Source organism: Gorilla gorilla, chromosome 2, assembly GCF_029281585.2.
Source record: "Gorilla gorilla gorilla isolate KB3781 chromosome 2, NHGRI_mGorGor1-v2.1_pri, whole genome shotgun sequence".
Lineage (NCBI taxonomy): Eukaryota > Metazoa > Chordata > Mammalia > Primates > Hominidae > Gorilla > Gorilla gorilla.
In genome coordinates this window covers 137702105-137726885 of record NC_086017.1, presented here as the reverse complement: position 1 = coordinate 137726885, position 24781 = coordinate 137702105, and the positions used below count along the sequence as shown (strand labels likewise).

Sequence of the window (24781 nt, the reverse complement as noted above, 5' to 3'; positions counted from 1 at the left end):
AAGACAAGTTCAAGGAAGTTAAAATGCTGCGTGACCTTGGGTTTGTGCCATCAGCCCTTGTGGGCACTGGACTATGGTTTTAACAATCACTTGCCTGAAGGAGCTGCCAGATGGAGAATCACCTGGGCACCCCCCTGTGTTGTCCAGCTCTGCACATGTGACCCTGTCTTTCTTGGATCCTCTAGTGATCCAGCTGGGATCCCACAGGGAGATCAGCCTGTGATCTATGAGGACACAGACGTTCTGGCACCAGCCAGAGAGGAAACAGGCCACAGCAGGCCAGAGCAGATGGAGTTCCCCAAGGACAGCCTCCAGAGCTGCCCCAGCGCCCTCAGTCCTCGAGGGCCTGGGCTGCGGCCTTGCACATACAGCAGAGGGTACAGGGCTGCATGTGGTGGGCACAGCGTCTGGGTGACACTGGGTGCCTGCAGCGTGTGCACATGGGGGCATCAGTGGGGAAGCAGTGGAGTAGCTGCCCACACAAGGGACTGTGAGTGTGATAACTGCCAGCATGTCCAGGTGCTGAGGGCATGACAGCAGGAGGCAGGGCACATCTAATTGTGAGACACCTGGGAGTGAGACATCCAGATGGGTGTCAGTTTCAGCAAACAGGTCCCATCGGGGGCTGTGTGGGAGCTGAGTGAGCTGGGAACAAAGGCATGTGTCATCGAAATGGGTGTGCAACAATTGCACACACAGTGGCCTAGAGCACAGCATGTGTGGCCTCTAAGGGAGCATGTGAGGGCCAGGGAGCCCCTCACAAAGACAGTGGCCCCAGTGTGGCCAAGGCCCCACCCTTCCCTCCTCAGCCTGTCTCTAAACAGTGGGGCTCTGGCCCAGGACCTTAGTCCCTTTTCTGTTACTTGTAACAGAGCTCCTGAAACTGGGTAATTTATAAAGAAAAGAAATTTACTTTTTACAGTTATGGAGGCTGAAAAGTCCCAGCATTAGGGACTGCATCTGATGAGGGCCTTCTTGCTGACAGGGGCTCTGGACAGTCTGGAGGTGGTACAGAGCATCACGTGGTGAGGGGGCTGAGTACACTACCTCAGGTCTCATTTACTCTTCTTATAAAGCCACCGGTCCCACTCCCATGGTGACTCATGAATCCATCAACCCATCAATCCAGTAAACTTCCAATGGATTAATTGATCCGTGAGGGAAGAGCTTTCATGACCCAGTCACGTCTTAATGGTTGGGTCATCTCTCAAGACTGCCACATTGTGGATTAAATTTCAACATGAGTTTTGGAGGGGACAAATATTCAAACCATAGCACCCAGGGAACGCTGGAAATGGTGCAAGGCCCTGGGCTTTGTATGTCCCTCCAGTGGGGGAAGGGCCCAGGCTGGGGGAGGCCTCATGGGGAAACCAGTGGCAGCTGCAGCCCCTTCCCAGGTCCACTGGAGTTGGCCACCCCATTCCTGCTGGCAGGGCCTCTGGACACAGCCCTGGGGGAGCTCAGAGACAAGTGGCCCAAGACACACTCACACTCACACATTCACACACACACACAAATTCCTCTCACACACTCATGCACACATGCACACTCTTACACTCATATACTCACTTATGCACACTCTCACTCATATACTCACACTCATGCACACTCTCACAGTCACACACGCACAGAGGTGGGAGGCAGCACAAGGCCCAGGGCTTGGCTGAGCGGGTGTGGGCTTCAGTCCTTGGCCCAGGTCAGGGTGAAAGAGTAGATTTTCCCCAAGTTGTCAGTGCCAGAATTTAGCACCTCCTACACAGTGCACTCTCTTCACCTTATGCCCCATGTAGCCCCTCACTCCTATATGCACCACTGGGAGGTACCCAGGCTCTGTGGGCACTCTCATCTGATCTTCTTATGCCACTTGGCAACAGGGAAACAAAGGCTTGGAGACGGAGTGGTTTGAGATCAGACAGCTGCAGTCTCCCAGAGAAAATGGCCCAATGAAGCAGATAAGCTCCAAAAAATCAGAAAGTAACAAAATACATTTATTTCAAAACCATGACTGCCCAGCTCACCAAAGTCCCATAAAACCTGTGACCGCATTGCACCAGGGGCTCTGTTGGCATGGAGCCTGAAGACCCAGCGTCTTGCCAGACTGAGACCGAAGGTGGCGCCTGGGCAGGGCCAGCCGCGTGGGAGAGGAGAGGAGACCCGATGGCAGTGGAAGGCAGCTACCACCTGGCTCCCGGGACGGCCCCATCGTGAGGCCAGCCAAGGGAAGGCTTTCGTCCTTGGCCACAGCTGTCCTTGCCAGGGTAGGCGAGGTGGGGAGGACACAGGCTCGGGCCACACTGACACCGGTGTCAGCATTCTGTTCTGATGCACCATGAACAGGTTCAGGGGCAGGGCTGACCCCCAAAATGGCCTTTAAAAGCCTAAAACCCTAGTTATCAAGTCCTTGCCCATCTACGGGGCCTGGAGAGGTGCCTGTCAGCTGGAGCAAGTGGAGGAAGCAGGCCTCAGGCGACAGGCCGAGGCAGGCACACGCGTGCAGGGCCACCTGAGATGGGCTGCCCCCAAGCCTGGCCAGGTGTGCCCTGCAACCGCTGGCCCGGCGGCCAGGTGAGTGCACGCAGTGGCTCTTGAAGAGGGATCCTGGGGCCGGCAGCACCTGCATTCCCCGGGGGTCTTGTCGGAAAGGCACTTGCCCCGCGTGGCCACAGGACCTCCAGGACCGCTAGAGCAGCCGCAGGTAGGAGGGGGCGGAGTAGTTGAAAAGCAGGAAGTCCATCTTGTAGAGGTCGAAGAGGCGCCGCTGGTAGAAGGGGCTGATGTCCCGGAAGAGGCGCGCTGCCAGGTCGCGGGAGGCGGCGGCTCCCCGGGGCCGCGGCGGCCCAGGGAAGCTCAGGTCGGATGCGCCCGCCAGGCCCAGCACGAAGGCCGCGTCCTCCGCCAGCGTCTCGAACTTGCCCACGACGTCGTAGCGGAGGCGACACGGGTGGCAGAGCGCGTGCGCGCGCTCCCAGTGCTCGTTGAAGGGCTCCTCACGCCGCGTGCGCGGGTCCAGCAGGTAGGCCAGGAACTCCGCGAAGCGCACGTCGTGGCCGCGGGCCCGGGCGTCGGGGAGCGCGCGCGGCCGCAGGCGCTGAACGATGCGTGCACCGTAGCGCCTCTGGAAGGCGGCGCTGTAGGGGCGCGCGAGCTTGTTGCGGTAGGCCGATGCCAGGCGCTCGAAGGGCTCCCGCACGAACAGGAAGGCCAAGTAGGCGCGCAGGCGCCGGTTGATCTCGGCGGGGCTGAAGTCGGCCAGCGAGGGCAGGCGGCCGGGCGCGTGCGCCTCTTGCGCGGAGATGGCGCGCGGGTCGCCGCGGGCTTGGCCGCTCAGTGCCAGCAGCACGCGCTTCCAGTTGGTGCAGGCCACCTTGGGCACGTAGCAGTAGAGCAGGCCATGCGCGTCGTCCACCAGCACGTGCCGCAGGTCCTCCGGCTGTAGCAGGCGCTGCCGGCGTGTGTGGCGGCTACAGGCGCTGTTCAGCAGGTCGCGCCGCTGCCGGTGCACCTTCGCCAGGGTCGAGCGCGGGTCCTGTGGGCGACAGGAGACGGGACAGGGGGACGCGTCAGGGCAGCGCGGGCTCCCTGACTCTGGCGCTGCCCCGGCGGGATGCGCCCGGGAATTGGGAGCAGGAGCTGGGCCGGGCACCCAAATTCGAACCCCAGGGCTGTCACTGATCACTGTGTGGTTTAGGGCCCGGGCATCTGTCCTGGGCCTGGATTTGGGAGAAACGGATTCTGACTTTGCTGAGGCTGGGAGAAGGACGCGCTGGGTATGTATGCCGTGGGGCACTCAGAGGAGGAGTGATAAGGAATTGTGGCATCAGAATGCGCTCCGTGTGAGTACGGGCACACATGGACTCTTCAATGTTTACTAAAAGCAGGAGGCTGCATAAGAAGCAGCGCTGTTTAATTCCACACCCAATTGAAAACTGCAGCCGCTTGTGGGCTGTCGGGCTGCTTTGGCTCAATAATAAATGGGCTGATTCTGTACTTACCAATCAGCACTCTCTTTTGCACCTTCACTCCTTTTATTCCCCCAGCAAATTCTTATCTCAGCGCTGGGACAGGAAGCCTGCCCCTTCTGAGCCTGTCCCTCCTATGAGAAGGAACACCGACTGGCTTTAACCTAGCACCTGCTGCGGGCCAGCAGCCTCACCGCTCTCCGAATTAGGTCCGGAGCCCCTCGCAGCCTCAGCCCTGTAGAGACCCAGGCCAGCGCTTCCATGCTTCCAGCTCCCCTTTCTTCAGATCCCTCCTGCCCCACCCGGGGTTCTTATCTCCAAGATTAACACTCCTGCCTATGATTTTTTGTGTAAGAGTTCATAAAAGAAAGTGTTTTAACTTCTTAAAATTACATTAAGAGCCTTCAGGATATAATTAAAAAGACAGGAATTGGTGAGGATGTGGAGAAAGTGGAGCTTTCACGAGTTGCTGGTGGGAGTGTAAAGGGGTGCCGTTGCTGTGGAAAGCAGTTTGGCAGTTCCTCAAAACCAGTAAACATGTGACTCAGCAATTCCGGTCCTGGGCATATTCTCAAGAGAACTAAAAACGTGCATCATGCAAAAAACTTGTCCATGAAGTTCATAGCACCAGTATTCACATTAGCCAGAAAATCCAAGTGTGCACTGCTGAGTGGGCAAATGTATGCGGCCATCCATGCAATGGAATATGACTCAGCCATGAAAGGAATGCGGTGCTGCCACATGCTGCCACATGGGCTGACCTGGAGGGCGTTATGCCAAGCGAATAGTACAGTCACAAAAGGACAAGTGCCAAACAGTCCCACTTAGTGAGGTCCCTAGAGCAGTCACATCCAGAGAGACCAAAACTAGAACCTGAGTGAACTGTGGAGGACTGCTGATAGACACTGGGCTGCTGATGGACACTGGGCTGCTGATGGACAGACACTGGGCTGCTTTTGAGGGTGATCACAATGTTTGGAAATTAGACAGCGGTGATAGTTACAAAACCTTATAAAAATGCTGCAAACCAATTGTAGGGTTTGAAAGAGTTGTATGGTATGTGAGTTCTCAGTTAAGAAAAAAGGCTTCAGTTGTTTCCATTTCAGAGGAGGCCAAAGCGGCCTTTGGAGGAACACCAGAGCCAGGGCCTGCTTGGGAGGGTCTGACGCCAGTGGGGTGGGAATGCGTGTGTGTGGTGTGCGTGTGTGGTGCACGTGTGTGGTGTGTGCCTGTGGTGCATGATGTCTCTGTGTGGTGTGTGGTGTGCGTGGCATGCGTGTGTGGCATTTGTGTGTGTGTGGCATGCGTGTGTGGCATTTGTGTGTGTGTGGCATGTGTGGCAGGTGTGGCATGTGTGGCGGGTGTGTGGTGTGTGTGGTGTATGTGTGGTGTGTGTGTGTGTTGTGTGTGTGGTGTGTGTTGTATGTGTATGGAGTGTGTGTGGTGTGTGTGTGGTGTGTTTATGTGGTGTGTTTGTGTGTGTGTGGTGTGTCTGTATGGTGTGTGTGGTGTGTGTTGGTATGCGCGTGGTGCGTGTGGTGCACACTTTTGGTAGGTGGTGTGTGTGTGTGTGCATGTGGTGTGTGTGGTGCACACCTGTGGTGTGTGTGTGTTGTGTGTTGTGTCTGGTGTGTGTGGTGTTTGTGTGTGTATGGTGTGTGTGGTGTGTGTGTATGGGGTGTGTGTGTAGCGTGTGTTGTGTGTGTTGTGTGTGGCATATATGGTGTGTGTGTGGTGTGTGTGTAGTGTGTGTCATGTGGGTGGTGTGTTTGTGGTGTGTGGGAATGTGGCATTTTTGTGTGGTATGCGTGTGGTGTGCTTGTGTGGTGTAGTGTGCTTGTGTGGAATGTGTGGTGTGTGTGTGGTGTGTGGGGGGTCCATGTGTGGTTTGGGGTGTGTGTGTGTGTGGTGTGGAGTGTGTGTGTGTGGTGTGGGTTGTGTGTGTGATGTGTGTGGTGTGTGTGTGGTATGTGTGTTTGTGGTGTGTGGTGTGTCTGTGGTGTGTGGTGTGTGTGTGCTGTGTGTGTGGTGTGGAGTGTGTGTGTGGTTGGGTGTGTGTGGTGTGTCTGTGGTGTGGCGGTGTGTGTGGTGTGGGGGGGGTGTGTGGCATATGTGTGTGGTGTCTGTGGTGTATGTGCTGTGTGTATAGTGTGGGGTGTGTGTGGTGTGTGGGGTGTGTGTGGTGTGTGGGGTGTGTGTGTGGTGTGGAGTGTGTGGGGTGTGTGTGGTGTGGAGTGTGGGGTGTGTGTGGTGTGGGGTACATATGTGTGTGTGTCCATGTACGCTCCTGCACACATGTGCACACTATGCTCCTGATGCCTTTCAAACTATCCCACAGCTGTCTAAGATACACTAAGTGGGAAAACCAAAGTGCAGAACAGGGCTTAACATTTATGTTGAAAAAGGGAAAGAAATAAAAAACGTTTCACAAAGGGTGGGTGGAGGGAGACTTATTATTTTAGAGATACGTTCAGACATAGTCACAGAATCCACAAGGCTGGGACTGGCTTCGCAGTCATCCCAGGTGGGAGTAGGTGGTGGGAAGGTGGGGGTTCCTTGAAGTATTCTCCCTTCTTCTTGCATGTTTGAATTTTTCAAAATGAAAAGACAGAGGCAGACAGACATAGGACATACATGCCTGTAGGTGAGATTCTCAAGAAGTTACTGTAAGCACACGGCAAAGCAGTGGATACTACTTACACGCCTAGAGCATGTCTGGAAGGACACCCAGGGACCTGGTGGCCTCCGAGAGGACAGGTGCTGGACAAGGAGACCTACTCTTCACTGTGTCTACCCTTCTGTAGTGTCAAATGCCATGTCATGTGCTTACATTTTTTAAATCTCACCATTTTGAGAAACAGTGAACCCTGAGGACATCATGCTAAGTGAAATAAGACAGTCACTTAGCCACCCTCACCATGGGAAGGCTGCCAGGTTCAGCTATGCCGTGGGGGTATGGGGACACCTGGGAGACCCTGTTTCCACCGTCAGGACTGACCTTAGAAGCCTAGCTCCACATGGTGCCAGGAGAGGCTGTCCTCCCGGGGCCCACAGCCAAGGTCTGCTTTCAGCTATTAGATGACCCAACACATTTCTAGTGGCAGGGAATGTTGGCCATCCGGCCACCTGTCAGTCTTCCTCCTTCCTTGCTGGCAGACCCCGGCTGTGTCAGGGCATGAGCCCAGCTTCGGGGAGGCAGATCTTCAGCTTCGTGTGTCGTTGCTGAAGCACTGGGTCCGGGGTTTCAGGGGGAATGTGGCCTGGCTCTGCCTGAGGCGATATCGGGATTAGCCAGATGACTCCCAGGAAAGACTCCCTTAGGGTGAAAAGTCAGGGGAAACCCTTACCCCACCACTCACTTTCTGCCTGGGATGCCCTCCTGTGAGGTGTCTGCAGCCCTGGCAGTCCTCTTATAGCCAGGAGGCCAGCTCTATGACAGAAGTCAACATCCGGAGGACGATGGTGGGCAGCTGGCTGCTGCTGAACCGTGGGCTGCCAGTCTCCGAGCAACTCAGGAATGGGCACTAACTGTCCTCATGGCTGAAAGCAGCTTGGGCTGCCACTGCTGTTGCTCATAGGCACATGAATACCCATTTTACAGAAGAGAAAACTGAGACTCAGGGGAAATGAGTTGCCTGAGGTCACACAGCTCTCTTTGGGGAAGCCGGGGCTCCAACTCAGGCCCCTTGGGACTCTAAAGCTGGACCTATGTCCACTGTCCGGGGCTGCACCTACAGCTCCTGTCCTCACCCCCACAGTGTGGCCGCCTGGATTCCTCGCTGGCTCTAGTCCATAGAAGCTCTGTGACCTTTGCAGGGCACTTGCCTCCCCATGCCTGTGTCCTTGTCTGTAAACAGGGACAAAGGCCCCACCTTATGGGTTGCCGTAATTAGTCCACAGAACTAAAGGGCCTGGCACGTGATCAGCACTTGTTGGCCAGATGGTTTTTACTATGTTATTTCTCCAGCCGCAAGGTGCTAAGCCTCCAGGGAGTTGACACCCAATGGTCACAGGGTCCTCAGGCTGTGAGGGGCCATCTGCCCCTCAGAAGCTGCCAGAGCTAGTGGAACCCAGGGCCCTACTGAGTGCCTGTCCTACCGTCAGCCTGCTGTGGGGCCCAGGGTCAGTCAGTCACACTCTGCGAAGGAAGACCTCCCTACCTGCTTGTAGGCTTGGGCCAGATGAGCTCCACAGGCCCCTTCCGCTCAGCCCTCAGGATTTGGGGAGCAGCCACCTACCCAACACCACCCTGATCCTTCTCTACACAGCAGTAGGGATACCCCAAGGGTGAAAATCTGATGCTGTCCTTCCTCGCTTAAAACCTTGCATGGCTCCCCGCTACCCTTGCACACCTGCAGGGCCTGCGTGCTGCCCACTTCTCCAGGCTCCCCTTGTGCTCCCTCTCCTGTCCTCCACTCCCCGCCAGGCCTTTGGCACAGCTGTTTCCTCTGCCTGTGGCGCTTGGCCCTTCCTGTCTGCCTGTTGACTCTTGCTCTTCACCTCAGCTTCAATGTCCCTACCTTGGAGAGGAGTTGCTCTCCCCCATCTAAACTAGGATCCTCTCAGGAGAGCTCTTGTTGCACCTCATACTCCCCTTTAGAGCAGAATTAGTTAAGTATTACTGTGGGTGGTGATCAGATGACATCTTCCCCTGCTGGACTGGTGGCTCCACTAGGGGAGGGACCTGGCCAACCTGCTTGCTGCTGGATCTCAGCATCCTGACCACAGCCTGCATGCAGTAGGTGCTCAATATGTGCTGTCTGAATAAGTACTTGTGTGTGTGTGTGTGTGTGTGTGTGTGTGTGTGTTTGTGTGTGTGTGTGAGAGAGAGAGCCAGAGTGTGGGGTTCTTGGTGGCGGGGTACAGTTGTATGTGTGTGTTTGGGGTTGTGTGTGGTCCCTGCAGGCCCCCAGCTGAAGTTAGGTGTGTGGGCCAGCCAGCCCCGCCTGGTCCATCTGTTTGAGAATCACGCTGGGGCTGGGGGTCCCTGCACACCTCCCCACTGCAGCATGCACTGAGATTTAGTCTCCCACGAGACTGTAAACTTCCTGAGGGCAGGTACAGGGTCTGTTTTGACTCTTTTATCTGCAACACAAAGAACTATGCCTGGCCTCAGATTGTTGATGGATGGGAAGATAGGTGGGTAGAGACCCCAGGTCTCTCATCTTACCCCCAAGATTTGCCCTTGTCACTGCTCTCTGACAAAGCCTGGTTTGGGGAGGATGCCCTTCTGTGCCCCAGTGTGAGGTCCAGTGTCATGCCAGCAGGTCTGCACTGTTGCTGTCAGGCTCCTGGCTGGGATGGAGGGGGGCATGCCTGGGTCGAGGGTCTGTCCACCTACCTGATCCAGGTCATAGAGCTTCTGCAGGGGGCTTCTCTTCTCCCCACCAAGCCAGCTGGAGCCCAGGGCTCTGTTTCCAAATGCTGTGGGCATAAGGAGAGAGATGTCGCCACCATATCAGAGGGACTTGCATGGACCTGGGGGTTTGGCCAACCCATCTAGGCACATTTGACCCACCTCTGGCACTCAATTTCCTTCCCGGATCTTGCCTACCTCCTAGGGGCTTGGTGGAGTGGGGGATGGCAGGGGGTACTAATGGGGCAGAATTACATCAGGGTAGTATCTTGTGTCATTCCTGCTCCCATGTCCTACCCTCCAAAGTTGGAGGGTACTAGGCAAGAGGGGACAAGTGGGAAGGTGATACCCAGCCCACCAACCCTCTAGGAAAGGCCAGATCACCCAGACTCACCCACTGCCATCTGCCCTGGCCTCATGCCCCAACCCTTGTGGGGTTCACCAGGCTGGCTGGCTGCCCAGCACCCTCAGATCCTGTGTATGGGCAGCCAGAAAGGTTTGGGCAACAGTGGAGATGGCACAGTGGGCTGTAGCCTCTCAGTGCCACCTTGCTAGGCTGGGTGACCCACTGTGGATGCCTGTGACAGCAGTGCTTCCCCATCAGGGAATATGCTGCTTCACATGGAAGCAGGTTTAGCTATCTCCAGATGAGAAGAGGGATGCTGTCTGTCTGTCTCCAGCTGAGGACAGTGATGCTGTCTGTCTGTCTCCTGGCTAAGAAAAGTGATGCTGTCCGGCTGTCTCCCGACTGAGGAAAGTGATGCTGTCTGTCTGTCTCCCGGCCGAGGAAAGCGATGCTGTCTGTCTGTCTCCCAGCTGAGGACAGCGATGCTGTCTGTCTGTCTCCCGGCTGAGGACAGGGATGCTGTCTGTCTGTCTCCTGGCTGAGGAAAGCGATGCTGTCTGTGTGTCTCCCGGCTGAGGACAGCGATGCTGTCTGTCTGTCTCCCGGCTGAGGACAGGGATGCTGTCTGTCTGTCTCCTGGTTGAGGACAGGGATGCTGTCTGTCTGTCTACCAGCTGGGGACAGCGATGCTGTCTGTGTGTCTCCCGGCTGAGGACAGGGATGCTGTCTGTCTGTCTCCTGGCTGGGGACAGGGATGCTGTCTGTCTATTTCCAGCTGAGGACAGTGATGCTGTCTGTCTGTCTCCTGGCTGAGGAAAGCGATGCTGTCTGTCTGTCTCCCGGCTGAGAAAAGCGATGCTGTCTGTGTGTCTCCCGACTGAGGAAAGTGATGCTGTCTGTCTGTCTGTCTCCTGGCCGAGGAAGGCGATGCTGTCTGTCTGTCTCCTGGCTGAGGACAGCGATGCTGTCTGTCTGTCTCCAGCTGAGGACAGTGATGCTGTCTGTCTGTCTCCCAGCTGAGGACAGGGATGCTGTCTATCTGTCTACCGGCTGGGGACAGCGATGCTGTCTGTCTGTCTCCCAGCTGGGGACAGGGATGCTGTCTGTCTCCCGGCTGGGGACAGGGATGCTGTCTGTCTGTCTCCAGCTGAGGACAGTGATGCTGTCTGTCTGTCTCCTGGCTGAGGACAGGGATGCTGTCTGTCTCCCGGCTGGGGACAGGGATGCTGTCTGTCTGTCTCCCGGCTGAGGACAGCGATGCTGTGTGTCTCCCGTCTGAGGACAGGGATGCTGTCTGTCTGTCTCCCGGCTGGGGACAGGGATGCTGGTCTGTCTCCCGGCTGGGGACAGGGATGCTGTCTGTCTCCCAGCTGGGGACAGCGATGCTGTCTATCTGTCTCCCGGCTGAGGACAGGGATGCTGTCTGTGTATCTGTCTCCCAGCTGAGGACAGGGATGCTCTCTGTGTATGTCTGTCTCCTGGCTGAGGACAGGGATGCTGTCTGTTTTTCTCCTGGCTGAGGACAGGGATGCTGTCTGTTTTTCTCCTGGCTGAGGACAGGGATGCTCTCTGTCTGTCTCCTGGGTGGGGACAGGGATGCTGTCTGTCTGTCTGTCTCCCGGCTGAGGACAGCAATGCTGTCTATCTGTCTCCCGGCTGAGGACAGGGATGCTGTCTGTGTGTCTGTCTCCCAGCTGAGGACAGAGATGCTCTCTGTGTGTGTCTGTCTCCTGGCTGAGGACAGGGATGCTGTCTGTTTTTCTGCCACCTGAGGACAAGGATGCTGTCTGTCTGTCTCCTGGGTGGGGACAGGGATGCTGTCTGTCTGTCTCCCAGCTGAGGACAGGGATGCTGTCTGTTTGTCTCCTGGATGAGGACAGGGATGCTGTCTGTTTTTCTCCTGGATGAGGACAGGGATGCTGTCTGTTTTTCTGCCACCTGAGGACAAGGATGCTGTCTGTCTGTCTCCTGGGTGGGGACAGGGATGCTGTCTGTCTGTCTCCCAGCTGAGGACAGGGATGCTGTCTGTTTGTCTCCTGGATGAGGACAGGGATGCTGTCTGTCTGTCTGTCTGTCTGCTTGCTGCACTGCTCAGTTTTCCTAGAACTATTATAAGTAAAAATCCGTTTACCTATAAGTGTATTCCTTTACTCAAAATCTGTTTTAAGGAATATCTTTTTATGCATAGTCAATTAATATTAATATGTTCTCAGTAATATAGCCTATATATGATCATATGCTTCTGGATCCCATTTTCACGAATATGATTATGCACATTAATAAACTAATAAGGTGTTAGGCGATCTTTGAAAAGATCTCAAAAACTGGCAAGACTTTTGCTAGACTGACCAAGGAGAAAATAGAAAAGACTCAAATTACTAAAAACAGGAAAGAAAGAGGGGATGTTACTACTGACCTTAAAGAAACAAGAAAGGATTACAAGAGAACTCTGAACAATTGCAGCCCAACAAATGAGAAAACATACAAGAAATAGACAAATTCCTAGAAAGACAGAAATTCTTGAAATTGACTCGAGAAGAAATATAAAATCTCAGCAGACCCATAACAAGTCAAGATGTTGAATTAGTAATAAAAAAAATTCCCACAAACAAAAGCCCAGGATCAGATGGCTTCACTGGTAAATTTTACTAAATGTTTAAAGAATTAACACCAATCTTTCATAAACTCTTTCAAAAAACAGAAGAGGAGAGAACACTTCCCAACTCATTACATGAGGCCAGTATTATCTAGATGCCCAAACCAGACAAAGACATCACAAGAAAAGGGAACTACAGAGCCATGTCCCTTATGAATATAAGTGCAAAGTTCTCAAAAAATATGGGCAAACCAAAAATAATATCCTATGAAAAAGTTTATACACCATGACCAAGTAGGATGAATCCCAGGAATGCAAGATTGGCTAAATATACACAAATCAATCAATGTAATACACTATATTAATAGAATCAAGAAAAAAGCCCACATGCTCATCAATAAATGCAGAAAAAGCATAGGACAAAATCCAATACCCTTCTTCATGACAAAACACACTAAACAGCTTAAGAATAGAAGGAAACTTTGCCAAACTGATAAAGGGCATCAACGAAAAACCCTCAGATAACTTAATAGTGAAAGACTGGAAGCTTTCTCCCTAAGATCAGGAGCAAGGCAAGAGTGCCTTCTTTTGCCAGTTCTATTAATTATACTGGAGGTTTTATCCAGGGTAATTGGGCAGGGAAAATAAATAAAAGGCATCCAGGTTGGAAAGTAATAAGTAAAACTTTGTCTATTCATAGATAACATAACCGTATATATATATAGAAAACCCTAAAGAATTCACAAACTGTAAGAGCTAATAAATGGGTTCAGCAAGGTTGCAGGATACAAGATTAATATACAAAAGTCAATTATATTCTATATACTAGCAATGAATAATCAAACAACATCAAAAATAATAAAGTAATAAAGAAGAAGTTGGTAACAAAGGAAGTATAAGACCTGTCCACTGAAAACCATGAGACATCGTTGAAAGAAATTAAAGACCCAAATGAACGGAAAGACATTTCAGGTTTGTGGATTGGAATACTTAATGTTGTGAAGATGGCAATACTCCCCAAAGTCATCTACAGATTCTTTGCAATTCCTGTCAAAATCCCAGCTGCCTTTTTCTGCCAAAATTGACAGCTGATCTTTAAATTCTTGTGGAAATTGAAGGGATTCAGAATATCCAAAAGAATCTCAAAAAAGAACAAAGTTAGAGGATTCGCATTTCCTGATACCACAACTTTACTATACAGCCACAATAATCAAGACTGTGTGGTGCTGGCTAGGAGAGACATATAGATGAATGAAATAGCATTGAAAGTTCAGCAACAAACCCTTACATTTGTGGTCAGTTGATTATTGATGAGGGAGCCAAAACAATTCAATGGGGAAAGGACAGTCTACAATAAGTGGTGCTGAGACAGCATGAGATATTCACATGCAAAAGAATGAAGTTGTACCCCATCTTCATACCACATACAAAAACTAACTCAAAATGGATCATAGCCCCAAACACTGAAGTTAAAACTATGAAACTCTTAAGTGAAAACACCGACATAAATCTCCATGACCTTGGATTAGGTGATGATGTATTAGATATGACACCAAAAGCACAAAACAACAAAATTTTTAAAAATAGATAAATTGAACTACATCAATATTAAAAAACATTTGTGCTTCAAAGCACACTATCAAGAAGGTGAAATGACAATCCATAGTTGGGAGAAAATATTTGCAAATTATCTCTCTGGTAAGGAACTAGTACCCATAACGTATGGAGAACTCTTACAATGGAACAACAAAAGACAACTCAATTTTTTAAATGGGCAAAGAATCTGAATAGACATTTCTCCAAAGATATACCTATGGCAATAAGCACATGAAAAGGTGCGCAACGTCACTAGCCATTAGTGAAATAGAAATCAACACCATGAGGATGGTTATTTAAAAAGACAGTAAATAACAAGTATGTGGAGAAATTGGAGCCCCCATATATTGCTGGTGGGGATGTAAAGTGGTGCATCCATGAGGGAAAACAGTTTGGCAGTTTCTTAAAAAGCTAAGCTTAGAATTACCATGCAACCCAGCAATTCCTCTCCTAAGTATGTTCCTAGAACTGAAAACTTGTTCACACAAAAACTTGTTCACACATGTTCCCATCAGCATTATTCATGATAGCCCCAAAATGGAAACAACCCAAATCCATCAGCTGATGAATGGATAATAAAAATGTGGTATATCCATAACGTGGGCTATTAATTGGCCATAAAAGGAATGAAGAATTAGCTCATGCTTCCGTGTGGCTGAACCTTGTAAACGTTATGTTAAGTGAAAGAAGCCAGACATAAAAGGCCAGCTAAGACACGATTCCATTTATGTGAAATGGCTGTCTTAATATGTAAGAGTTCATAAGAACATTGAACATTCATAAGAAGAATATGTTCAAGAATTCAGGTACATGTGAGAAAAGAAGGATAAATGCTTCTGTGATCCTTGGCCTTCAACCAAATGAAGAGTCTATAAATGTCGCTAAGAAGAATCTATTCACTTGAGACAAACTTCTGGCACGCCAGTAAACTTGGGAAATCTGAGGAACAGGTCTTTTGGCAAACTGACCTAGAGCAGTCATTCCCAAACTTCATCTTGTGTGGGGCCCATTAAACTCAAGAATCCCTGGCCCCACCTCTAGAGTTTCTGGTCCAGTAGGTTGGGGGGTGGGGCCCAAGAATCTGCATTTCCAGCAGCTCCAGGTGAGGCTGCGGCTGCTGGTCTGGGAGCGCGCTTTGACACCAGCTGCGCCAGCGCAGTGCCTGGCAGGCAGAATATGGTCTGTGCTGAATAAACAGAGGTTCGTGGAAGGAATAGATGGCAGCTGGACGGGCCTTGCACTGGCCTCCAGAACCCTAAAGCCCATTGTCCAGAACCCTGCTGCATGTACCTGAAGCCCACTGTCCAGGGTCCTGCTGCCCCCTGCCTGCCTCAGGCCCCCTCTGCGCCCAGGCCACATCCTGTAAGGCCCAGGAACAAGGGCCAGACTCCAGTGGCTAGGGCATGCAGAGGAGGCTGAGGAGGTTCAGGGCCACCTGTGTCTCCAGGCCACTGACCAGCCCAGCATTTGACCTTGCGTCTCCAGACAGAGTCAGAGATCTGAACTGCCGGACATGTCCCAGGAACGACACCGTCATCAGAAAAGGAGCTGACAGGAGAGGGCAGCAATGTTGGCTGGTCATGCTGGTGCAGGGAGACCCAGGCTGGGTCTGGCCTGAGTCTAGCAGCAACCATGGGGAGCTCCGCTGGTGCCACACCAGGCAGGGCAGGGCCAGGCACCCCATGAGAGGAGGCCAGGCCTTCTCGCCATGTTGCAGATGAGACGTGTCCCTTTCCTGGGGACTGTGGCTGGGGACTGAGGAAGAACTGGTGCTCAGCAGCCTGTGTTCTGTGGGCAGGGGGTGGAGGGGCAGTTGCAGTGACTGACAAGCCGACCCAGGCCTGTCTCCACCCCAGGGCCCTGCTACTCGGAGGCTCCCAGCCTTCCGGAAACGTCAGCCCTTGCATAAGGCCTCTCATTTCCTGGCCAGACCACAGCCTGCTGGAAAGTGGGTACCATAACAGCCCCCAGGGGCCAGTGGGTAGAAGGGAAAAGGGAGCAGGTACCAGAGAGAGGCTCAGAATAGCTGTGGCCAGTGATTACAGGGCTGGGCCGCCTCCATCTAGCCCCACCCTGCCCGCCACCCTGCCCCGAGGAGCCTGGGCCCTGCAGACGGGCAGGCTGCCATGGAGGGACAGATGGGCACAGGAGGTCAGAAGGGGGGTATCTTGAGGATCCCTGGGTCCAATCCTGACTTGGCCAGCTGGGGGCTGGCCCCAAACAGGGTCACACTGGGGCATCCACCCCCTCCACCCCCATCATCCCAAACTCCCTTGTCTGTGTCCTCTGTACCCCAGCCCCTCCACTGGGCCCTAGGTCCCAGGCTCCCTGCCACCCCCTGCCAAGGGGACAGAGGAGCAGACAGCACAGGGAGAGCCAGGCAGTGTAGCCCAGGAGGGCCCATCCCAGAGCAGCACAGGGAAAGCCACAGGGTGACTGCTTAGAAAAAGGAAACAAAACCAGCAGGAGGTTAGGGAGACAGGGGAGAGAAGGGGGACAGGATGATGGGAGGGGAGGAGGGATAGGAGGAGTGCCAAAAACAATGACAGAGACAGGGAGACAGTGATGGACGATAGGGCCCGAGGCTGGGAGAAAGAGGAGGAAGAGACAGAAGGAGACAAAGCATGGTGGGGAGTGCAGGCCCCAGCACAGTGCCCGGTGCTTAGTACGCACTGACATGCTTACCCCTCTCATGTAGAAACTATCATTATCCCATTTGACAGAGGGGAAACTAAGGCAAAGAAACTTGCCCGAGGCCTCACAGCTTCCTCGCTGTGCCAGAAACAGAATTTGACCCCAGGCCACCGGTGCCAGCGTCTGCACCCTTAACACCCATGCTGCCCTACCTCTGGGTGCCCCCTTGTCCTGACACCTGTCCCCCCTTGTGGCACCCGTAAGCAAGTGGGCCCCATTTCACTGACCCATGAGGAAATACCAGCCCAGGAAGGGAGAGCAGAGAGAGCTGCTCAAGGCCACGCGATTGCCACACACAGGACACCCGCACACGTCATGTTGCAAGGCCTCCTCTGCCAATCAAGATACCGGGTGAAACACCACGCTAGAAACCTACAGCAGAAGCACGACCATCCTCCTCTGCACACCCACCTCAGCCAAAGCAGGGCTCGCGCCCTGTGCAGGGTGAGGGCACAGCCATCATGTAGGGGGACGCTGTTTGCAGACTCCCTAGTCCAGCAAGCAGAGATGATGACACTCGGCTTTTGGTTAATAAGTTCCAGCAGGTTACAGTGTTGCAAGAGGAGATAAGCAGGGCAGCCAGGCCCCAGCAAGCTCCTGCCAGCAGGCATGGGTTCCCACGTGGCCTCCGAGGGCCTCTGTCCTGCCCCATTCCTTCCCCTAGGGGCTTTCTGGGGTGACCTGCATGTCTCAGAGACAGGGACATTCCTTCTGGGGATCAGGCCCAAGGGAGGGACACATTGGACAAGCCCTTCACGTATTATTATAAGCAATTCTGTTTAGGGGAGAGAACTAGAGATCTCTCCACGTGTATTTAGTTCAAACTCCATTTGCTGAACTCCACAGGCCATCTAGAATGGAACCCCAGTCTGCCCAGATCCTCCCTGGGCACAGTCCCGTCGGCTGTGCCTCCAGAACCCTCCAGACCCCCACTTCCACCTTCCCTGCCCATGGCCAGCCCCGGGTAGGCCCCAGGGCTCTCCCTGGGACAATTACCAAGACTGGAGGGAGACACCTCACCTGTCTCCTATTTCTCCTCGCCCCACCTTGGTGATCTCTAAACCCACAGGGCTTCTCACTCCGTACAGGAATCCCTGGTTCCCCCCCAGGCCCACCAGTGCACCACCACCCTTCCCGGTTCACTGCTCAGCTCCAGCCACGGCACTCTTTATTGCTGAGATCTTTTGAGTTCTGTGTAGGTTGATCACTCTGGAAGGTCAGTTCTACATGGAAGGGGACTTTTTGCTTTTCTGTAACCCCTGCAACCTTGCCCAGTGCCAGTGACTATTTATTTAAAGACTGATGCCCTCTGACAGCCATAGGAAGAACACCCCAGCCCCTAGCATCCCATTCAAGACTATTCATGACTGAGCCCCAACTTAGAGTATCTTCCTGCCTTCCATCCCACCATTCTCTCTCAAGGACCCAGAGCCTCACCCACAGCACATCCCTTCACACCCCAGGCCATTTCACTCCTCCATGCTTTTCTCTGTGCCATTCCTTCTGCTTGCAGTTTCCTCTCCTCCTTTTCCTACCTGTTAAACTCCTATGCAGCTTTCAAAGGCCAACACAAATGCCCCTGCCCTGTAGAATGGAAAGAAAAAGGATTTGGGGTTTCAGCTGGGATTTAAATCCTGGCCCCATACTTCCTGACTTGAGCAAGTAACTTCCTCTCTCTTGATCTTTTCTTTTCTGCAAAATAGGATTGCCAATTCCTGTTCTGCAGAGCCGCCCACCTGCCAGCTTGCCTCTTCTCACGGTACTCTCTGGAGGTCCTCTGAACTTGGGACACTCCAGCAGTACCTGAAGATGGACAGCAGCACGGGGAGCATCTACCAATTTGGCTTCAGCAGCCACTCCCCCTCCCTTTGCCCACCCACCAGAGGAGGATGCCTGCCAGGCCTTCAGCCCATGTGATTCCGATAGGCTCCCCTACGCCTCCACCACCTGCTGGGATAGGCATGTGGCCTAGGCCTGTCCAATCACAGCCTCCCAGCCCTTCCCGCCACCTGACTGGCTCAGAGATGGGCACTTGAGACCCAGACCGGGCCAATGGATGCCTCCTTGGGACTTTGACTGGAATCAGTGGCAAAGGAGCCCTCTCTAGCTTTGGGTTGGAGTTGTCGAACTGGTGCAGCTGAGAGTGAGGCTATGGCAGAGAAAAGCTAAACCACAGCTGGAGGTGTGATCTGAACCCCAAGATCTATGCCTGTCCGAGGCAGAGGCACCTGGCCTTTTCAGTCACAGGCACAGACCCACTCCCTCCCAGCTGAAGGGAGTGTGAATTGGGTTGGATTTGTCCTCACCGAGGCTACCATTGTGTGCCATCGGGTGGCCCACTCTTAGCTTCCTTGCCTGCCTAGGGGTGAGCAGCGGCTGGGATGGGATGCAGAGGCCCACCTGGCTCCAAGAGGAACACCTGTGACTCCAAACACTGGGACAGATGCTCAGCCCTGCGGCCGCGGGAGTGGAATAGGGGAAGGGGGCTGGCGCCAACACTGCTCTCGCCGGTGTCTCAGTCAGAAGACATAGAGCTAAGATCTTGGGTTTTCATATTAAAAATGTAAGCTCCTCGAGGCAGGGGTATTTCTAAGTTTTGTTCCCCACTGTCTCCCAGCACCTGCACGAGCAGGCAACCAACAGGTCCGTGGTCTGTGGTGTGCCAGCCACAGGGAAGCATGGCCACCATGCCCAGGCAAGAACACAGAGGGAGCCAAGGGGCCGCAGGAGACCCAGGGGTCTGCCACTGGGAACTGCTGCTGGGCACTGGGGGTGAGGGTGGGGTGATGAGGGCAGCAGTGCTCTGGGCAGCTGCCCCACCTTCCTGGAATCTCCTCCTCCCTGGGACCCTAAGCAGTAGGCCAGTGCTGGTGGTGGAGCCCTGGGGCTGAGGCTGTGGCTGTGGAGGGGCTGCCGCAGACCTCCCCCTACTAGAATGAGCTCCCTGGGGTAGCAAGAGCCCCAGGCCTGAGCCAGTAGCCCTTCAGTGGCCCCTTGCCCAACTTACGGCAGCACCTCTTGCTCTGGAGAAGGAGGGGACAGTGCTGGGCCTGCCCTCCTGGGAGAAGGGGCTGAAATTCCTCCTGAGTTCTGGAGCCCTCATCCCCAGGCCAGAAGCCCTCACAGGGCACAGACCACATCCCTTCCAACTCAGGCATGGCTGCAGAGACACTGCAGGCCCTCGTGAGGCCATTTCCAGAGGCCAAGGGCAGGGGATGCCCCTCCAGCAGGACTAGCCTGGCAGGAAAAGGCCTTTCCCAGCTGAGTGCCCTCCCGTGTGCCACCTGCAGGCCCACAAGCATAGTCTCAGCCAAAGCTTTAGCTCAGGGCTTGGGAGAGAGAAAAGCCAGTGTGAGAGGCTGGATAGGTTGGTCTGATTAACTCTTGCTCGCCCAAGGTCACTCACAAAGCTGTGATGGCTGGAGACAGGCCATGGGAGAGGTACAAGAGCGCCTGACAGAAACAGAGAGAGATGCTGAGATGCTGGGTGAGAAGGTCATGGCCAAGAGCAGGCCAGGCCAGGTGGGGAGCCTAGCCTGCGCAGAGGCTGGGAAGGGAGGTTCGGATCCGTCCTCCTAACACCTGCCGTCTCTTCCCAGGCTCTGCAGGAGAGGGAGGGAGGTCAGAAGGAACAAAGCCCAGAAGGTGACTAGTACCTTGGTTTGTTTCTCATCCCTCAAACCTGGGTAGAGTAGGTGACAGGAGAGAGGTGTCCCACGGAGACATGGGGACGCAGACACTCCATGCAGTCACTCAAAGATGTATGCTCCTTTGCAGACACTCCCCGGGACCCAGGCACTCAGGTGTCCTCTAACATCCCACGCTGAGCGCTGAGGGGCCAGTAGCCACCAAGTCCTGCCCTGTCTTAGTACTGGGTAAACATCTGTCTACTGAATGACTGGGTGGGCAGAGGCTGTGGCAGCCACAGACACTGAGTCCACACCCCAGACTGCCAGGAGACTGTCTGCTCAACACCACCAGCCAGCTCACAGAAGGGGTTGTGGGGGTGCTGGAAAGAGATACCCCAGCCCTATCCCATGGGCTTGGGGAGGCATCCAGGTCTGACCTGCTGTGTCTGGACACACAAGGGGCAAGGGGCAGTGTGAGGGTCACGGGGAGTGGGCAGAGGCCTCCCCAGGCCCTGATATCCTCAAGTCTTGGGCCACTCCCACCCCCACTGCCCAACATCCCCGCCCACCCTGGACCTAGTTACTTACTCCCTGGGACTGTGTCTGCCAGGTTCCAAGGGTGGGGCCCAGGATTCTCAGAGCCCACACTGGGGGTGGGGAGGCGGACTGAGTCGTCCCACCCAGCACACATACCACAGACAAGGAAAAGCAAACAGCCCTGAGGTCAGGAGACCGGGGCGCTGGCTGGGCCCCTCCAGCCCCAAGTAGGTTGTGTAGCCAGCACGTTGCCACCACACCTGTCTCCCCACTCTCTGGCCTGCTTCAGTTTGTGTGAAATGGGTTGATGGGAGGCTTCACATGAGCTGAGGAGAGACTCAGAGCAAAGACTCAGCACCGGTGGGGCCCAGGGCACTCAGCTCTGTGGAGTCATGACTAACTGCCTCAGTTTCCCCAGCCAGACCACGAGTGGGTGCACAGGAGTCCCAAGCCCTACCCGGTGTGGATTTCAGGGTGGAGCAGGGAGTGGCACCCACTGCACAGTAGGACAACCAAGGGACGGGACCCAGTGGCCCAAGGTGCCCCTCCTATGCGCATGCGCCCAGCAGCGCTCATGTCCAGGGGCTGTGGGGTGCGCAGGGGAAGGGGGTGAAGGTAAGGGAGATGGCCTTCCCGGATTGGCCAAACGTCCTCTACCCCCCACAACTGACCCCAGTCTCCAGGCACCGGCTGTGGGACTCAAACAGTCACCGCTCTGGGAGTGGGGAGATAACTCCGGAGGAGGAGCAAGAGCCTTTGCTCGCGGGGGCGTCTAGAGCCTTTCTGTGCCGCACCAGCGCCCCTGCCCGCCGCCCCTAGCCCCAGCCAGGAAGGAGACAACAGGTGTCCCCGCCGCTGTCGAGGGGTCAGGCCGCGGTGGAAAGCGCGAGGAGCCAGGTTTGGTTGGGGGTGCGCGGCTCGGCCGGCGGGCACTCACCGGGGCGCAGGGAGCGGGGCGCGGCGCATAGGACCAGGAGCGTGGCGCCCAGACAGGCGGCCGCCAGCACGCGCCGCCGGCAGCAGCGCCTCCCCATGCTGTGCCGGGCGCGCGGCGGAGGACAGTCCGCTGGATCCGGCTGGGGGCGGAGGTGCACTGGCCCAGGACCCGGCCCCGGCAGCGCAGCGCCTACCAAGACGCGCGGCGCGGCGCAGGGCAGGGGAGCACGGCAGCTGGACCCCAGCCCCACCAGCCCCTGCGAGTCGCTGGGGACTGAGGAGGCGGGACACGGTGGGGCCCCAATCCCGGTCCTCTTTTCGTGCCCCCACCCTCACCCAATGGAATGGGGCCGAAGTCCAGGGCGCTAGGGCGGAGACTGATTGGGGAAGCCCCTCACCCCTGGGCTCCGCCCCTAGGGTTTGCCGAGGGGTGCCATTATCCACCCAAGGCCAAGAGGCATTGTCGCGGTGGCGTGCCCCACCCCGGGCGGTGTCCCCTTGCCTTTTTGCTGCCTTAGATGTCAGGGGCCCAAGGGCTGATCTGGATTGAACCAAGGAGCCTAGTACAGCGTTGCCCTGTCCATGGCTCTCCGGGACCCCCGCCCTCAGTAAGAGGCCTAAGAGTGTCCCTCCCTCCCCGACCCAAGGCTACCCTGCAGCCTTGCTTTCCTCCAGGGTCTCCAGGTCCTGCCTGAATCTAGCTAATGCAGGTGGCACTAGCCTTTGCACAGAGAGGTAGGGTCTCAGCTTACATCCCCCGGGGAATGGAGCTTGTGCCTCATCGTGTCACCCACAACTTCTCTGGGCACCACGTGAGCACTGAGGACTTGCCAGGGACTGTGTGTGTGTGTGCGGGTGTGCGTGTGTGTGTGTGTGTTGGGGGGTGGAGGGGGCGAGGTGAGAGTAAAGTCCAGCCTTTGAAAGACACACACATCCAGCTAGCCCTGTGGGCAGGAGCCCACGTCTAACCGCAGGGTCTTGCTGCCCAGAAGTCAGGCTAGCAGGGAACGGGAGGGTGCAGCTGGCACTGTGTGCGCGGATGAGTGCGTTGGAGACAACATTTAGCAGTGTGAGTGCATGGGATAGGGTACTACATTACACTGTAGGTTTTTTTTGGAGTTTTTTGTATAAATGTAAGGGACACAAGTGAAGGTTTGTTACATGGAGATATGCAGTGGTGAGGTCTGGGCTTCCCGAGTAACCATCACCTAAATAATGTCCATTGTACCCATAAAGTAATTCCTCATCCCTCCCACCCCGCTCACTCTCCTACCCTTCCAAGTCTCCAGTGTCTGTTATTCCACACTCGAAGCTCCAGTTGTTAAACTGTTCTTGAAAAATGTGGTGACTCCAAACCCACCTGGTGCCGCTTACTGCTGTGGGAGATTAGGAAATTAACTGCACCTCTCTGTTTCCCATTTTCCTGTACGGGGGGATAATCCTAAACCTCAGTGCTGTGAAGATTAAATGAGATACAGGAAATGTTTGCAACGGTGTCTGGCACTCAGTGAGTGCCAGGTAAGTATTTGATATTAGTAATTAATTTGTTTATGGTTACTGCCTGTTTCTGGCAAGTGGCTGGTTTCTGTTACAGTGGTGAAATAAAAATTTCTCCCTATTATATTTATTTAAGTTGTGGAAGATCTATTTAAGGAAGAATATTAAGCAAATAATAGTTCTGCTGGTTTTGAGATACAGCTTTAAATGGTGATGATGTTCTCAAAGGACAGGGGTGGGAGTCCCGACTCACAGTAAGCTAGAAGCTTCTTATCATGACTTTTCTGGCCTTGGGAAACCTCTAGCCCACCCCCAGACTGGCCCAGGACCCAGGGATTCCAGGTCATCTGCATTCCCTGCCGGACCTAACTCGCATCCAAAGGTGCCTTCCAAATTTCCCCAGACCGGCATTCCCTGGCCCCACTGCCAGCCTGGAATCCTCAGCGCGCCTTGCCCTTATGTGCTGTCACCTGGTGGCCAAAGTTGGGAATAACACCTCAGCCCTTCATCCGGAGATGTCCCTGGAAATGGGGTCCCTGGAGAAAGGAAGAGATGGTCTTGGGTCTTGGGGTGGGAGGGTGCAGATGCCTGGCTAGACGCCTAGGGAGCTTCCCTGCGAAGACGCCGTCTCCCAGGGACTCGCATTCATTCATTCATTCGACAGATACACAACACCCACTCCGTGCTGAGGCCTGGGTGGAGAGGGTGAGACCCATGCAGTGTCTGCCCTCACAGCATTTCCATTACAGATTGGAAGCACGGAAAATCAGGATAGAGAGATAGAGCGGTGAATGCTGCTGTGAAGAAAACACAGCGGGTACCAGGATGGAAAGTGTGTCCGGTGCAAGGAGGGTGCCGGGGCAGACCTTGGGGAGGTGGCATTGGAGCAGAGATGTGACTCCAGGGAGCAGAAGCCAGCAGGTACCATTGCAAAGGCCCTGAGGTGATGTTCCAGTTGCTGTTGCTAGGTAACAAACTGCCCTAAAATTTGGCCGCTTAAGACAACCATTTAAATTTTGCTCACAATTTTGTGTATTGGGAATTGGGGCATGGGCTTGGCTGAGTGCTCATGGGAGCCTCAGGCTGCCACAGTCAGAAGGCAGCTGGCACTGCATCACTGGGAGGCTCACCCAGGCCCAGTGTCGCACTGGCTGACACTGGCAGGTGGTGTCCGTCTGGGAGCTCTGCTGGGCAGTGATCCAAGGATCCCCTCAGGGCACCCTTCATTCTGGGGGCCTCCTGGGGCACCCTCCAGCCCTCGGGGCACCCTCTGGCCTGGGGTCCTCCTGGGGGCACCCTCCAGTCTGGGGGTCTCCTTGGGCCACCCTCTGGCCTCCAGACATCCTCGGGGCACCCTCCGGCCTGGGGCCCGGTGTGCTGCTCCCACAGAGCCTGGCTGTGTGGCCATTTTCTGACCTGGCCTGAGGCTGCCTTTTGTTGGTTACCCAAAAATCGCTGAGGCTGGACCAGACTCAGGAGTGGGGCCACACCCACCAGCAGTGCCCAGGAATTTTCGGGCATGTTTTAGAACCACCACCGCCTGTCCCAGGAACAGCAGGGAGGTTCTGGAGTGGGCGAGAGTGAATGGGTGAAGTCAGAGAGGCAGACAGGGAGTCCAGATCCCACGGGTGGGTT

General features: G+C 54.6%; 2 protein-coding genes across 3 annotated transcripts in view; one reads left to right on the top strand and one right to left on the bottom strand.

The window, feature by feature from the left end:
• The window catches only part of C2H3orf22 (chromosome 2 C3orf22 homolog), a 32589-nt gene extending 13533 nt beyond the window's left edge, over positions 1–19056 (top strand). The window contains exon 5 of one of the 2 annotated variants that reach the window (XM_019022871.3): positions 18911–19056. In XM_019022871.3, coding sequence (XP_018878416.1) covers positions 18911–18972 — 62 coding nt within the window. In that variant the 3' untranslated portion in view covers positions 18973–19056. Of the gene's footprint in view, positions 1–18250; positions 18671–18910 lie in introns of those variants that run through there. The other variant, XM_055381478.2, reaches the window with a different exon arrangement.
• CHST13 (carbohydrate sulfotransferase 13) lies at positions 1968–22042 on the bottom strand. The gene is made up of 3 exons (XM_004036230.5): positions 21651–22042; positions 9301–9383; positions 1968–3526 (listed from the first exon to the last, which is right to left on the bottom strand). The coding sequence occupies exons 1-3, from the start codon at positions 21745–21747 to the stop codon at positions 2681–2683; spliced, it is 1026 nt and encodes a 341-aa protein (XP_004036278.1). The 5' UTR covers positions 21748–22042; the 3' UTR covers positions 1968–2680.
• Positions 22043–24781: the final 2739 nt, after the last annotated feature.

Excerpts from the sequence above, each read along its gene's own strand:
- CHST13 (XM_004036230.5), bottom strand. The coding sequence starts at position 21,747 with ATGGGGAGGCGCTGCTGCCGGCGGCGCGTGCTGGCGGCCGCCTGTCTG. Across the intron at positions 9,384-21,650 it reads GCCCCGCTCCCTGCGCCCCG|CATTTGGAAACAGAGCCCTG; the intron begins GTGAGTGCCCGC and ends TTATGCCCACAG. Across the intron at positions 3,527-9,300 it reads AGCTCTATGACCTGGATCAG|GACCCGCGCTCGACCCTGGC; the intron begins GTAGGTGGACAG and ends TGTCGCCCACAG.